Here is a 15,822-nt window from a genome sequence, read left to right as displayed (position 1 = left end):
CCTTGTTTTTTGGATTCCTTGTTTTCTTTCTTGATTTTCTTCCTCATTTTGGTAGTGGTACATCCTCCAGCAGCTACCTGAGAGAGAATACATAGGATATAAAGTTTATGAGTTCTTGCATTTCTGAAAATGTACTTATACATTTAATAGTTAATAGTTTGGCTGGTATAGAATTTAAAATCATTTTTATTCAGATTCTTGAAGGCATTTCTCCCCTGTTTTCTAGTTTCCATAGTCACTGTTGAGAAGTCCAATACCATTCATTCATTCAGTGAATGATTCTAAATGCCTAATATGTGCAGGCACTATTCTAGGTGCTAGAAATGTGACAGTGAACAAAGTAGACAAAAATCCTTCTCGCAATGACCTTATATTCTCAATTCTTTTTTTTTTTTTTTTCTTTTTTTCTTTTTTTTGGACAGAGCTTGTTGACTTGTGGCTTTCACTGGGGAATGATGGGGTGGTGAGATTTTTTATTGAGGGAATCCCCAAATGTCCGTATCTACAGGCCTTTGGCCTTTTGTCTTAGGACCGTTTAGTTTCTCCAAAGAAGGATTTTGAAAATCCTGCCTTGAACTCTCAACTTTTAGTATTAATCCCTGTTTTCAGCACAGCATCTTACTAGTGTCCCCAAGTTTGCAGTTTAGGTTCTCCAGTGAATAAAACCTCCAGTCTGCTACAAGGGTGGGAATGAGGTAGTTGCCTGACTGTTGCCTGGCCTCACTAAGTAGGAATAGGGACTTGGAGTTCTAATTGCTCCATATGTTGACTTAATCAATTTCTCTTTTTTTTCTTCCCATGCCTTCCATTGTACTGAGTGCTTGTAACTTCTGAGCCCTCCCTTGGTTCTGTGGGACAAATTTGCTGCTGCTTGTCAGTATCATTGTCATTTAGGTTTCATCTTTTCCATTTGTCTCCTTCAAATGTATTATAGTCTGCCTTCATGCTTTGTAGTTTCAAGATTCAAGTGTTCCTGGCTTCATTGAAGTTTGTGTTTGTTTCTCATATTCCTTGTTGTTTTGTGGTGTACATGTCTTTAGTATGCAATTTTAGAACCAGCAGTTCTAGACATTATTTGAATGATAGTAAAATACATTTTCTATATGATAAGAAAATCATATATTATATTTAGTGACCATTCTACATCTCCATTTGGATATCTAGTAGGAATCTCAAACTTAACCTCTCCAAAACTGAGCTGCTTTTCATCCCCTTCAACTTTATTTCTCCCTCAATCTCCATCTCAGTTATAAATACAAAACAGACAGAGCTTGTTGACTTGTGGGTCAACAAATATTAGAGGTTATCTTTGACGTCTTTTTCTCACAGCCCAAATGTAATCCATCAACTAATCTTGTTTACCCTCGAAATATGTCCAGAAGCTAACTGTTTGTTAACATCTCTACTTCTGCTTCTTGGTCTAAACCACCATAATCTTCTACCTGATTTATTACAATAGCCTCCTAACTACCACTTACCTTATTTCAGTCTGTTTTCAACATAGGAGCCAGAGTGATCCTTTTAAATGTGTCAGACCATGTATCATCTATGCTTAAAGCCTTTCCATGGCTTTCTATCTCATTAGAGTAAAAGCCAAAGTTCTCTCAAAGGGCCCACCAGGCCCTATGCAGTTTGGCTTCTTTGATCGCTCAGACCTCATCACCTACTAGTCTCTCCCCATACTTACTCTACTTCAGCTACCCTCCCTCTTGGTTGTTCCTTGAACACAGTAGGCACATGCCCAAGCCAGGACCTCTGCTCTTGCCATGTACTTTGCTTAGAATGCTCTTCATCCAAATACCTTCATGGCTTGCTCCCTTATCTCCTTCAGACTTTTGCTCTGTGTTACCTTAATAAGACCTACCCTAATCACCCAATTTAAGATTGCCCCCTCCCACCTCTTCCTAAAACCCTCTCTATGTAATACTTTTTTCAATTTATTGTAATTATCCTTTTACTTATCTATTCTCTCCTGCGATTAGAATGTAAGCTCCATGGAGACATGATTTTTTGCCCCTAGTGCCTAGAACAGTGCCTGGCATTATAACAGGTGCTCAATAAATTTTTGTTAAATGAATGAATGGCAAAAAATTGTAAGTAACTCATTCAGTAAATTTTTCTACATTCACTGGTTTGGAACACTGGTAATGTGCAGCTATTTAAAATGTTTATGAAAACTGTAATCTTGCAGGGAAATGCTCTTGATAGAAAATAAAACTGTTCACACTTCTGCAAGGGTTATTGAGTGCCTACAATGGAGAATTATAACAATGGTTAAGTGGTCTGATTCTAGAGTCAGACCCAGATTCAAATACTCTTACACCTATCCCACCATAATTTGCATAAAGTCTGCTTCCATGAGTGCTTGCTCTCTGTAAAGAAGAAAAGACCCAACTAAGACTGACCGAAACAAGAAAACATTCTGACTCTTAATTGGAAGTCCAGACAAAGGTGGCCTTAAGATTGGTTGATTCATTGACTCAGTGATGTTGTTTATTAAACACCAAGGTTCTTTTTGACTTTCCATTATTTTGTCCAGATTATGGGCTTTATCTAAAGCTGTTTTCCCTCAAGGTCATAAAATTGCTGACAGGAAAGATAAAGGATATGTGCTTTCTTGTTCAGTCAGGTAGGAAAGAGAGAGGTTCAGAGACAGACTGACAGACCACTTTTCCAAAAGATCAAGGAACTTCCTTTCTGATAGCCCAGCAAAATCTCCTTTCAAATTTCACTAGTGTGATTACGTCACATGCTTACGGCTAAACTGATCACTGTAGCCAAAGGATTGGGATTTCTCGAATTGACTTGGACTAATCAGGACCCATCCTTGGAGCTAGAGGGTAAGGTCAGCTTTCCCTGAAGTACATGGTTACATGCATGAAATAAAGGTAGACAAAAATCTGAGCATATTATGAAAGTGGATCCCATACTCATTTCTTGGCTGAAATTGGGGTACACTGCAGGGTTGGGTGACTGAACCCCATGGGATGGGTTGCCCACCACCAAGAGGAGTTCAGCTTCCAGAAGACAGGGCAAGGATGCTAGGCAGGCAAGAGGAACACATCCACAGCAGGTAGTGCTCTGCCAAACCTCCTGCACCATCAGCCAACACCCCGTTAGGCATACCTTCTGTTTCAGCTTGATGCCAGCCCCCTAAGCCAAAAGAACCCCTGAGGTGACTAAAGAGTCTCATGATCAAGACAGCAATTTTTGACAGGAAGCAATGAGTATGCCATCTCTGCTCAGATATCACATGAGCAATTCACATTCAGTGTATCCAAAAAATGTACCCAATCTCTGTATATGATAAATAAAACATGGTCACTGCCTTTATACTACCTGTTTGTGTGTGAAGAGATATTAAATAGCAAGTTGGACCATAATTACAGGTATTTTTTTAATAGTGAAGAAAAGAAAAGAAATAAATCAAAATGAAACTAGATCTTATTCTAGGTCTGGTTGGTATATATAGGGGTAGTTTTTCCCCTAATACTTTCTTATTTCATAAATTTCCCTAATATAGTTGTATAACATGTCCATTATCAGTAAGAGGCTCACAAAGAGAAAGTGTTATCTGATACAGTTCTATTTGAAGAAATGTTTAGGTCTCCTTTACGGAGGTTTTATTACCTGTGTAGCAATGTATCTGATATTAGCTGCTTCAAAAAATATATATATGGTCTCTGGTTATGCACCGTGTTTCTTTTGCTTTTTGTTTGTTCTGTGTGTTTTTTTTTTTTTTTTTTTTTTTTTTTAAGGATTAAAAAGGAGGAGGGGCTTTTCAGATAGCAGAATCTTATTAATTTTAATTGAATGGTATGCCTTCATTTACCAGGCTCTGCTAGGTGCTAGGTATACAAAAATACATACACTGCTCTCAAAGAGCTTACAGTTTAATGGGAAGGATAGATAAAGCAACAGTCAGCTACAGTATAGTCTGACAAATGCCATAGCAGAGGTGATTACAGGTTGCAACTTTGTTCTTATTGCACTGTGAATTGTGGTTAAACTAATCTTTGTTTCCCCCTTCCCAGAATCTTTCTTCAGTTCATGTGGTAGTTTACATAAACTAAGTGAAGAGCCACTGATTCCACCTCCTCTTCCTCCTCGAAAAAAATTTGATCATGATGCTTCAAACTCCAAGGTAGTCAACAGAACCTAGGTTTGCCTCAGCTTACTCAGAGGTGATCTTCAAAATAGTGCTGGTTCTTACAGAGAGTCTGTCAATTATAATTTGGCTACTCCTTATGGTTTTTAAGCATGTGGATTGTTATATTTGAAAAATACATTCAAGTACATATCTGTCTGCACAGGATGCATGAGTGGGAATGGTCAGTAGTGAGCCATGTTTATTATTTTTAAAGAAATCACTAATTGCTTTCTGTAATTGCACTATGGGAAATGTTCTAAGAGTCCCCAGTATTGTACAATATACAGATTCCTTGTTTCATCCTTATAATACTTTTTCTGGGCAGATTCACAGATACTCAGAAGTACATTTTCTTTCAGGCATAGATGGAAAGAACTTTAGTATTCAAAGTATTCTTTAGAGTTTCAACCAGTGCTTCTGAAACTTCAGGGTGTATCATTATTACCTAGAAGGGTTGTTAAAACCAGATTTGCCAGGTTCCCACCCACAAATTTTCTGATTGAGTAGGTGTAAGGTAGAACCCTGGAATCTGCATTTCTAACAAGTACCCTAGTCGTGCTGATGCTCCTAGTCCCTGAATCACACTTTGGGAACCACTGTTCTAAGCCTGACTGGGGAAAGTAGAAGGAGATGCCCAGTAAGCAGAAGCTGGACATTAAGTCCTCTTGATATCAGTTCCTTTCATGTTTAGAAAGCTATGTATTATTTTCACTCACTTGCCTATTGTAATTAAAATACACAAAGCAAGATACTCAAGGCTATATGTCCTAAGATTTCAATTAGAATGTGTCATATATGAAAATATTAAACTGGACCCTGAATTAAACTGAGAGTAACTTACTCATAAATCTGATAATTAAACCAGATTACTGTTTTTGAGCCTCTAGAATTAACTTGACACACAATAATTTTTCAGTCTTTTAAAATTTCTTTCTTAAAAATTTTTCAGGAGAAGTATAGTTTAATTATTTTATTTTTTATTTTTGAGGGAAATATGAAATCTGATGATGACCCCCCTGCTATTCCACCGAGACAGCCTCCCCCTCCAAAGGTAAAACCCAGAGTTCCTGTTCCTACTGGTGCATTTGATGGACCTCTCCATAGTCCACCTCCACCGCCGCCAAGAGATCCTCTTCCTGATACCCCTCCACCAGTTCCCCTTCGGCCTCCTGAACACTTTATAAACTGTCCATTCAATCTTCAGCCACCTCCAATGGGACATCTTCACAGAGATCCAGAGTGGTTCAGAGACGCTAGTACATGTCCAAATTCACCAAATACTCCTCCTAGCACACCCTCTCCAAGGGTACCTCGTCGATGCTATGTGCTCAGTTCTAGTCACAATAATCTCGCTCATCCTCCAGCTCCCCCGGTTCCACCAAGGCAGAATTCAAGCCCTCACCTACCAAAACTGCCACCAAAGACTTATAAACGGGAGCTTTCACATCCTCCATTGTACAGACTGCCTTTGCTAGAAAATGCAGAAACTCCTCAATGACTTCAGCCATATGTAGTCACTGACACTGGAATGGTATTTGTAAAGTCCTTTTTTTTTTAATTTATTCAAAAGTGGCATAGTATTTTAGTACTTTTTACGAATAATGCTCTTACAAAAGTGCTACTGATCAAATAAACTTTTAGAAATTGGAAAAATAAAAAGACAAAAGTCCTTCTCCATTATCCTCAGGTGATCAGTAGCATTACCTTGTCTTGGATCCTCAGTGCTGCCAAAAGGCCAGTATAAAGAGTTTATATTTGCACTGTAGACTCTGCTAAAATATGGCTTAAAGTGACATTGCACTGAAAGGGGATAGTGCATTTGTGGAATCTTTCAAATTTGAGTAAGAGAGGCCTTTTTAAGACCTCATGAATTTACACAAATATGGGGGGGTATAAGTGTCACTGATTTTTAAACCTCATTGACCATCTTCTAGTTTTTCATCTAGGAGAATTGTGAATAATCCCTACTATTCTTAAACTCTTTCATGCCATGTCTTAAATGCCAGTATTTGCTACTGAAGACAAAAATGAAAAGTAGAATGAAAGTAATAGTATGTACTGTTTATTATTTTGTCAAAATGTAAACAAAGACTACCTAACCCAATTATAGAAAGGAAAAAAGGGCCCATTATATAGCATGTATCTCATTCAGATGTGCCTTTTGTTTTTGCAGACTAAGGTGTCTTTAGCTAATGAGTTGCCTATTGTTTTGAAAACCACAGTTAAGATGCCATGTATGTACAGTTTTGTTTATATTGTATATTTAAAGATAATGCTAATAATCTATATAAATTTAAGTGACTTGAGGCCTATAATACAGTCTGCTACTTTACTAATTCATAAATTCAGAGGAAAAGTTTCTTATGGCATAGGAACCAAATCTGCCTTTTCAAAACCCTAGTAATTTTCTCTATAAATCTTGTGTTAACTCAAATTTAAAAAAAATTTTTTTAGATTGGTAATGTTTAAACCAGCAAATACTTAAAGCTTTATTAAACAGAGAAGTGGGTAAAACTTCTATTTGCCATTTTGACACGTTCTTTCAAAGTGATGAGAAGGGTGTTTTGCTGATAGTGCAGTAGCAGGTGTAAAGTAGCCAAAAGCCACGTTGTTTTATTTACTGGTCTGTGGCCTTTTACTGTGCTTTGTATCAGAGTTCTTAACAAGATTAATAAATCACCTTGGTCTTAATTTTTAAAAGACTTAAAATAAGTGTTTTCGTTTAAGGAATAAAGGGGGATGTTGGTGAGTTCTGTGACGATATACACCCATTATTTTCAGTATTTTCGGGAGTTTAAATTACATAATCCCAGAAATTTTAAATGATGTAAATCTTAGAGGGATAGCTTTGTTTTCACTGTTAATGCGGGAAATTAAGGAGCACGCTAGAAAACCCCTTATAGCAATCCTTTGGTAGGATCTTGGAAGCCGTCTGGATTAAAGGGGCCAGTAACTACCGTGTGGAATCAGTATCCAACCAGATGAAAAGATTCTGAGGATGCTTTTCGATTTTTGTATTTTTTTTTAAGAGCAGATCGAGGCACCAGCCTTATCTGGAAAAGTTGAAAAAGTTGATTTATACTGTCTGTTCGCTAACCCAAGCTTGTAATTTAGGGTAGAATAAAGCCGCCAAGGCTTAAGAAAAGCGGGTGGCCCGGGTCTCGGCCACGCCCAAATAATGGTGCCTTCCGGGCTTTGTGCGTTGGCGCACGCGCCATGGCGCCAACCCTTGGCACTGGGCAGCTCGGTGGGCTCACGCAGGGCCGTGTGCCGGTATGTGACGTCACTGCGCGTTGCCTCCGGTTGTCGAGCAGCTATGGCAGCTACCGCGGAGTCCGTGGAGGACCCGCTGCGGAGCTTTGTGCGGGTCTTGGAGAAGCGAGACGGCACGGTTTTGAGACTGCAGCAATATGGCTCCGGCGGCGTGGGTTGCGTGGTATGGGACGCTGCAATTGTCCTTTCTAAATACCTGGAAACGCCCGGTTTTTCCGGCGATGGGACCCGTTCACTGAGCCGGCGGTCGGTGCTGGAGCTGGGTTCAGGTACCGGGGCCGTGGGGCTCATGGCTGCTACCCTCGGGTAAGAACTGGGGGTAGAGTTACCGCTTTATTCAGAAACCCCGTTTACTGGCTTCCGGCATTTCTGTCTCCGCGCTCAATCGACCTTGTTTTATAGGGCAAATGTTGTAGTCACCGATCTTGAGGAATTGCAAGACTTGCTGAAGATGAATATTAATATGAACAAGCATCTTGTCACTGGTTCAGTTCAAGCCAAGGTACTGAAATGGTTTGTATGGCCTTTTAGCTTGATTTTAGATAACGATTTGTAGTTTGCTTTAAATTGCTTTTCACCAAAAGCATAGTAATGGGAAGGGCAATTTCCGGTTCTTATTTATAAAACAAGTGTATTTTACATTATTAAAGCAACATTTAAAATATTTGCCTAATACTTTTAAGGGGGGAAGAAATAGAAGACTTTCCATCTCCACCAGACTACATACTGATGGCCGACTGCATATACTACGAAGAGGTAACTTCAATGAGTGAAGTCTGTTCCCTTAGAAGACACATAGTATTTCATGGATTCTAAAACACAATTCTTCACACTTTAACAACTGTGAATTCAGGGTTACCTGCCTTACAGTTTATGACTGTTGGGTATTTATTGAGCATTTGTATGGGTAATGCTGGTTTAATGGCAAAATCCAAAGCAAGATCTCTGCTCTGCTTTCAGCTCTGGTTGTGAAGATTTTAGTTACATAGGTGGTACTGAGAGGACAGGAGCTGTAAAAGACGAAGATTCCCAAAGACTACATACATAACACTCATGATTGACATATAGGCCTGTGAACCATGTTGAGAAAAGTGTTTTACTAGAGGCTTCTGTAAAATTTTTAAAGGATTTTCCCATTTGAAAATCTAAGATTGACTTTTTTACCCCTTTACCTGTTTCTGGTGGAGATGTTAATCATGACATTTTGAATTGGGTTGCATTATAAAGAATTCGTTGTTCTATGGAAAAATTTATTAGACTCAGAATGATTTTTCTTCACAATGTTGTAGGCATCACTCATTTTTTAAAGAATGTTGAGTCAGCCTATGCTCAAGTTAGGTTCACATTTGCTTTTGTAGGATAAATTGTTGGTTTTTGTTTAAATCCCAAGTTAAATTATATTAAATACAGTTAAACTTTAACAAGTGAAGTCCATTCCATTGATTTTCCCTTGGGAACTCCAAAATGCCCTCACTTGAATCCTTTCTTTGGAAACTGAAACCAATATAATGGTCAATTAGGAAAGAGGAATTTACCAACCATTACTGGCATTTTATTAGATTGATTCAAAGATGTATAAATTGTATGGGAGTTACAATTACCATTTCCACCTTTGTAATTTCTTTATGGTAGAAAACTTTTGAGATCATAAACAAAAATATATATTCCTTTGTGAACAGTCTTTGGAGCCATTGCTGAAAACCCTAAAAGATCTCACTGGATCTGAGACTTGTGTTATATGTTGTTATGAACAACGAACAATGGGGAAAAATCCAGAAATTGAGAAAAAATATTTTGAAGTAAGTATTCCACCAGTCTGTCTTTGTAGTGATTGCCCTTCAGAGAAGCTGTGTGACTGTGTGTTCAAGTATCTTCTGGTGGTTTGGGGTAGGGAAAATATTCTACTTGTGTGAACCCAAGGAGAGCCCACCATTCTACCAAACGGCACCCCCACCCCCATCCCATTCATCTTTTCTGATGCTTTTTTTTTTCTTTTCTAATTATTTGATCTAGTATCTACAAAACAACCTAAAGTAGTAGTAGTAACACTTTTGTCTGAATTTGTCTGAGAAAGTTGTCATTGTTTATTTAAACATGATGCTTGCTTTTAGGAACATATTGATGATGTATGTAATACTTTTGGAGATTATATCATAGAAATAGGCAGGTGACATGTCTTTACTTCTGTGACTTCCTCTACATTTTTATGAAAACTCTGACCTAGATATCCTATTTTCAGGATTTTGGTTTTGCTTTTTTAACTTTTTATTTGGAAATAATTATAGACTCACAAGAAGTTGCTTCTCCCAGTGGTGATACAAATCCTTTTATGGGCAAAAATCCATCATATTACAAGTGATTCCTCTTTACGGCACATCTGTATTTCCCTGTAATTGGATCAGTTGCAAGGGCTACTTTGGTTTAATAAGAAAGGTGTTATGACTCAGATAACACGTGCTAAATTTTTTTTCATGTGTTTCTTGAATATAAGGAATGTTAGCGAACTTTTGAAACTTTTTATAATTTAATCTTTTATATTTTTAAACAATTTTATTGAGGTAAAACATATGTAAAAGGCACACATATCAAGTACTCAGCTAAATTTTTTCATGTGTGTACACCCAAGTAACTATCATTTAACATCAAGATACATAACATTTTCACAATCCCAGAAGTCTCTTTCCCACATGCCCCTTCCCAGTCCCCATCGATAATCACCATTCTGACTTTTATCACCATAAATCTGTTTGTATTATTGAATTTGAAGTATATCTCTTTTAAATTTATAGCTCCTTCAACTGGATTTTGATTTTGAAAAAATTCCTTTGGAAAAACATGATGAAGAATATCGAAGCGAAGATATTCATATTTTATACATCAGAAAGAAAAAATCGGTAAATATATTCCTGGCTTTTCATCTCCTGAAGAGATTTCATCAGCTGGATACTGTCTCTAGGCTTATGCGTGGTGTAGGCATAGGTTTGGATGTAGATAAACAGTTATGATGATTTGCTGGACTCAGGCACTGACTCTCAGTGATAAGATCATTAACCTATCTGGGCTCTGGTTCTTCCTTAAAATAAGGCTTTTTTGTAAAGGACCTTTCCAGCTCTTAACTTGTATAGCTTTATATTTGGACATCACCTCTGGCAAGTCACTTGGCTATTTATAAACTTCTCTTATGTTAGATTTTTAAATGTCAGTTCTGATCTTTTTTAACTTTCTCCAACCATTCAAATTAATTTTAACAAAGTAAAATATAACAACTTAGGTCTTCCCGCAGACAAAAAAATGCACTCATAGACAATGCATACATAGAATGTATGCTTGTTCTCCATTTTTGGTGTCCATTACCTGTGATATCACTTCTCACACTATGTACAAGTTGCCTCTGTGACTACATAGAGTTTGAGCCTATAGAAAGGAGGAATTGTATCGGTTTTTGTATCACCAGCATCATTTGTGAGGCAGAGACATGATGTGTTTTATGACTTAAGGAAGCTAAATTTAATAAAGCCCACTTGTCTTGCTTATCTTTGCTTTGTTGGAATTTATTCATGATGAAGTATTCTAATTATGTGAATTATAGCCAAAAGCAAATATGACTCAATATTAGAGAACAAAGGATAAGTAAGTGTTAGGACAATATATAAAGAATTGGGGTAGTAGGATTAATAATTCTTGTCAACTGACATTTATGTGGCATGGTGCTGGAGATACAAAGACAAATAAATAAATGTTTTGTGCCTTAAGGGATCCAGTTTTAGCTGAAGCAGTTGGACAGTTTTTTGTTTTTTGTTTTTTTTTATTATTATTCATTTTATTGAGATGTATTCGCATACCACGCAGTCATACAAAACAAATCATACATTTGATTGTTCACAGTACCATTACGTAGTTGTACATTCATTACCAAAATCAATCCCCGACACCCTCATTACCACACACACAAAAATAACCAGAATAATAATTAAAGTGAAAAGGAGCAGCCGTTGGGCAGTTTTACAAGTAGAATCTTGGGTAGAAGCATAAAGATTTTGAGTTTCCTTAATATAAAGATTTTTTTTTTTGAGATATAATTTATATACCAGGAATTTCACCCTTTTAAAATATGTAATTCAGTGGCTTTTAGTAAGTTCGCAGTTCTGCAGCCTTCCCCACTGTCTAATTTTAGAACATTTTCATCAAGCCAAAAATAAACCCCATAACCATTAGCAGTCAAATCCCCATTCCCCTGCCCTGCCTTCTCTCTCCACCCACCCATTCCCACAATCTACTCTCTGTCTCTATGGACATTTCACATAAATGGAATTACATATATGTGGCCTCTTGTATTTGGCCTCTTTCACTCCGCACAGTGTTTTCGAGGTTCATCTATGTTGTAACACACATCAGCACTTCCTCTTTTTTATGGCTAGATAATAATTCATTTGTATGGATATACCACACCTTATCCATCCATTCAGCAATTGATGGACATTTGGGTTGTTTCCATGTTTTGACTGTCATGAATAATACTGTGAACATTCATGTAAAAGTTTTTGTGTGAGTATATGTTTTCAAATCTCTTAGGTCTGTACCTAGAAATAGAGTTGCTGGGTCATATGGTTATATTATATTTAGCTTTTGAGGAACTGCCTAACTGTTTTCCTCAGTGGCTGTACCATTTTACATTCCCACCAGCAATGTATAAGATTTCCAATTTCTCCCCTTCTTCTCCAACACTTGTCAATGCCCATCTTTTTATTATAGCTATCCTAGTGGGTATGAAGTGGTATCTCATTGTGGTTTTGATTTGCATCTTCATAATGCAAATTTTCATAATGACTAGGAATGTTGAACATCTTTTTGTATGCTTTTTGGCCATTCCCATATCTTTGGGGAAATATTTTGCCCATTTTTTTAATGGGTTTTTGGCTTTTTATTGTGGAGTTGTAAGAGTTCTTTATGGTCCTGGAAAATACTTATCAGGTACATGATTTGCAAATAATTTCTCTCATTCTGTGGATTGTCCTTTCACTTTCTTGTTAGTGTCCTTTGAAGTACAAAAGTTTTTAATTTTGTTGGTGTTCTGTTTTTTCTTTGGTTGCTCATACTTTAGGTGTCAGCAAAGAACCATCTCTGAACATTTATGCACAGTTGTTCATTTGAATTGCATTTAGCACAATTCTAGGCTTAATACTTAAAAAGTCAATACTTAATTGGTAATGAGAAGTCAGTCTTCAAAGTTTCCATTTGTTTTCTTATAGAAATTTCCATCGTGAAACCTTTAGTCATCTTATCCAACCCTCTAATAACCCGGATAAGCCAAAGATATGAATGGAGTGTGTGAATACAGCATGGGAAGAGTGTATTCACAGATTTTTCCAGCATGTCTTTAGAAATCCAATACATAGACCACAACCACCATGGACTGCCTGCAATAAGAAAACTGACTGCCTGCCTGCCTGCCAATAGACCTGAAATCCAACTTAGGTCACTTGGTTCAGCATAAGTGTTATGAATCAGTCACTCCTAAAATAAAAATAGGCATTGAAGTTAGCCTAAAGTCTGCCAAAACTAAACAGTGAAGCAGCATGGTTGACTTGTTGTGTTTTCAGGAAACTACAGATAAATTGATCAGTGTTCTAAAGAGAGATACCTGTTTCTGTATGATGTTTTAAGTTAAAACCAGTAGATTTTAGTTTGTATTCAAGATAGGTAAAGAGGCGATTTTGGTTTTACATCTAATTATCTAGCAGTTTTACCATGTGTCTTCTACTTCATTGCTTATAAGTCAGCTTTAATTCGTAAATGTTCTTTTACTTTGAATAAAAAAGCCACAATATTGTCTTATATAACTGTATTGGTCAAAGTTTTATTTTTTTTCCTCCACCATACATTTCCAGGTGATTGAGATAGTAAATTATGCCATAGGGAGGTGATGACAATGAAAGTAAGAAGACAAATGAGAGTTAGGGAAAAAAGATACCTATAGAAAATTTTTTCATTCAAAAATTTTTTGAGAATCAAAAGCCCAGTTTCATGTTCATGCACTGTGTAGCTCATGTACTTTTCCTACAAGTCTATCTTCCAGGAAAATGTGGCCAAAATACAGTTATTTAAGTTAACTTGTTTACCTGAAACAGTAAAAAGTTATTAAACAACTACAATGGTATTCTATATAAACTTACCAAATGATTTTGATTCTGTGCAGTCTTACATGTTACCATAGTCAATTAGTGAGTTATTTGCTCACATTTACTAATCAGTCAAGGGTTTAAGTCACCCCAGTTCCAAAGGGTAATAGTAACCTGATAGAATTCTGGTACTTGTAGTCGTTGGTGTTCAATGGCACATTTTACGTGTTAAAATAAACATTGTTTTTGAGACCCTGTGACCTTGTGAATGTTTCAGAAATAGCTTTGAAGAGAATGAAAATCTAAAGCAGATGACTGCTTTGAGAAAGAGCAAAAGCAGCTATTTAGAGAAATTAAGGATCATAGTCAAGAGATGAATTCTTGCTTCAGGCTTACTTCAATCTTAAAAGTTCTTTGCTGTTGTTTTTCAAAATTCTTTGTTTATACTGTCCTTAGCATTTCATTAAGCAGTTCACCAAACAATTAGTAAAACTGAATGATACAGTTATAATCATAACTGATATAGTTATATCATAACTAAACATGTGATACTTGATTGTACAGATACCACTAGCTATAATCAGTGAAGTCTTAAGACAAACCACCACTTTCTAGTTTGTTCCATAACATTATGGATTCTGTACAAATACGTGACATTTAGTCATCCATTCCTCAGATGCCTTTTTACCTTTTATGCCCTCCTCCTCCCCTTTTCAGTGTACTACTAATATACAGTAACTGGGGCTTCAACCTGAAGTGCTCCTTTACATTGTGTGAAAGCCCAGCTCCTTTATCTCACCCAGGTGCAGCTTACACCCAGAATTCCTCAGAGAAATCAGCTGAAGTCATCCTCTATGCAACTTTGCCAGAAATCACACCCTTGCTTGACTGTCCTACATTTCCCTGTCCTGCTATTCCCACTTCCCTGCTGGTCACAGTAAGATAGTGACCATAGAATTAAGTAATTTGTAACAGAATGTCACATGGGATTTTTTTCCTGTTCTGGAATACAGTCAAAGCCAAGGTCAAAGGTCCAAAGTTGTCCATATTCTAAGATCAGCGAACATAGGTGGTTAGGGCCAGCAAGTACTTCTGGGCTTTACTGAGGGGTGCCAGTTCAGAGAACATGCCTTGACACCAACTACCATTCCACAGACAATAGCCAGGGAGGCCTAGCGGAAGTCTCATGGAGAACTAGGCTCTGGTCCTTTGGGCTCTCCCCATGGGTGAGAGAACAGAGTGCATCTCCACTTGGAAACCACAGGAGGAGAGGTTGCCTTCAAGAAGGGGAGCCCAGCATTTTCCTCCTGGTTTGACTTCTGTTTACCCAGCAGATTAGCTCATCTGTTGTTTTACTACCAGAGCATGGCACAACTGGAGAGATGACATAGAGGACTGTTGGGCAAAGAGGTATTGAAGATGGATCCTGCCAGCCTGAGTTTAGGGTTAGAGGACTTATGTAGTAATGTGGGTGGTTAATAAGCAGTTGCAACAGGTGAGTGTAGTATGATGCTTCTAGCTGAGGATCAGCTAGAATATCACCTGGATAAATCAGGAATGAGCCCCGTGGTTCACTTCCCTCCCTGGACAAGTGGAAGTTGCCGCTGTACGCAGTGAAGCCCATAGACCAGGAATCAGAACACAATTATAGCTAATTAGGAGAAGGATTGCAACTCACAGCTAGGCAGTGTTTATCAAACTAGGCTGCATGTGGGATCACTTGGAAAATTAAAAGTAAACAAAAGACATACCCAGGCTCCATCCCAGTCCAATTAAACTATAGAGGTATGGTATTTTTATTTTTAAAAAGTATGTTATTTTAATTAATAACATTAAAAATAATGTTATTATTAAAAAAGGTGATTTTGATGTTCAACCCATATTGAAAACTCTTATATAAGAAAACCTCTTTTAACATCTCCAGCCTAAGGAGGGAGGAAAAGAGCTTTGGATCTGAAATAGGAACTTCTATGAAATAGGAGGCTTTAAAATAAACAGGACTGAGACTTAGAAATGGAAATATAGTGTTTAAATAACAGAAAGTGACTAAAAAATTAGAGAATCTGGCCAAGAAGTTAAAGGTGATGCTACTCAAGAAGAAAGGGAATTAAAATATGGTGGGGCGGGGGGAATTATTAGAAAAACAAAGCAAAACTGTTACATGTTCAGTCACCAGTTGAGTTTCTTCCATACACCAGTTGTAACTTTAAAAGTTCTTTGAGGTTGCATAGCTTTGAATCTGCCACAGTTCATAACCAAGAGTCCATGGAATCCAGTTTG

General features: G+C 37.3%; 2 protein-coding genes across 3 annotated transcripts in view; both read left to right on the top strand.

Annotated features, from left to right (window-relative positions):
• The window catches only part of SOS2 (SOS Ras/Rho guanine nucleotide exchange factor 2), a 104,589-nt gene extending 97,739 nt beyond the window's left edge, over positions 1–6,850 (top strand). The window contains 2 exon segments of the mRNA XM_037834970.1: positions 4,035–4,144; positions 5,139–6,850. Of these exon segments, the coding sequence (XP_037690898.1) occupies positions 4,035–4,144; positions 5,139–5,648 (620 nt within the window). The 3' untranslated portion in view covers positions 5,649–6,850.
• Positions 6,851–6,996: 146 nt separating this feature from the next.
• On the top strand, positions 6,997–13,258 carry VCPKMT (valosin containing protein lysine methyltransferase). 2 transcript variants are annotated; one of them, XM_037834968.1, is made up of 6 exons: positions 6,997–7,729; positions 7,826–7,936; positions 8,107–8,179; positions 9,103–9,222; positions 10,213–10,317; positions 12,673–13,258. In XM_037834968.1, the coding sequence occupies exons 1-6, from the start codon at positions 7,329–7,331 to the stop codon at positions 12,685–12,687; spliced, it is 825 nt and encodes a 274-aa protein (XP_037690896.1). In that variant the 5' UTR covers positions 6,997–7,328; the 3' UTR covers positions 12,688–13,258. The 2 variants fall into 2 exon arrangements, with proteins under 2 accessions (XP_037690896.1, XP_037690897.1); XM_037834969.1 differs by lacking the exon at positions 8,107–8,179 and having other exon boundaries at positions 7,826–7,925.
• Positions 13,259–15,822: the final 2,564 nt, after the last annotated feature.

The sequence above is a fragment of the Choloepus didactylus genome, chromosome 4 (genome assembly GCF_015220235.1).
Source record: "Choloepus didactylus isolate mChoDid1 chromosome 4, mChoDid1.pri, whole genome shotgun sequence".
Classification (NCBI taxonomy): domain Eukaryota; kingdom Metazoa; phylum Chordata; class Mammalia; order Pilosa; family Megalonychidae; genus Choloepus; species Choloepus didactylus.
This window is presented reverse-complemented; position numbering and strand designations above follow the sequence as displayed.

What these genes read in the sequence shown, in the direction of transcription:
- VCPKMT (XM_037834968.1), top strand. Translation starts at nt 7,329, where the DNA reads ATGGTGCCTTCCGGGCTTTGTGCGTTGGCGCACGCGCCATGGCGCCAA. An exon ending in CTCATGGCTGCTACCCTCGG is followed by an intron (nt 7,730 to 7,825) that starts GTAAGAACTGGG and finishes CTTGTTTTATAG; the next exon opens with GGCAAATGTTGTAGTCACCG. An exon ending in TTGAGAAAAAATATTTTGAA is followed by an intron (nt 9,223 to 10,212) that starts GTAAGTATTCCA and finishes TTAAATTTATAG; the next exon opens with CTCCTTCAACTGGATTTTGA.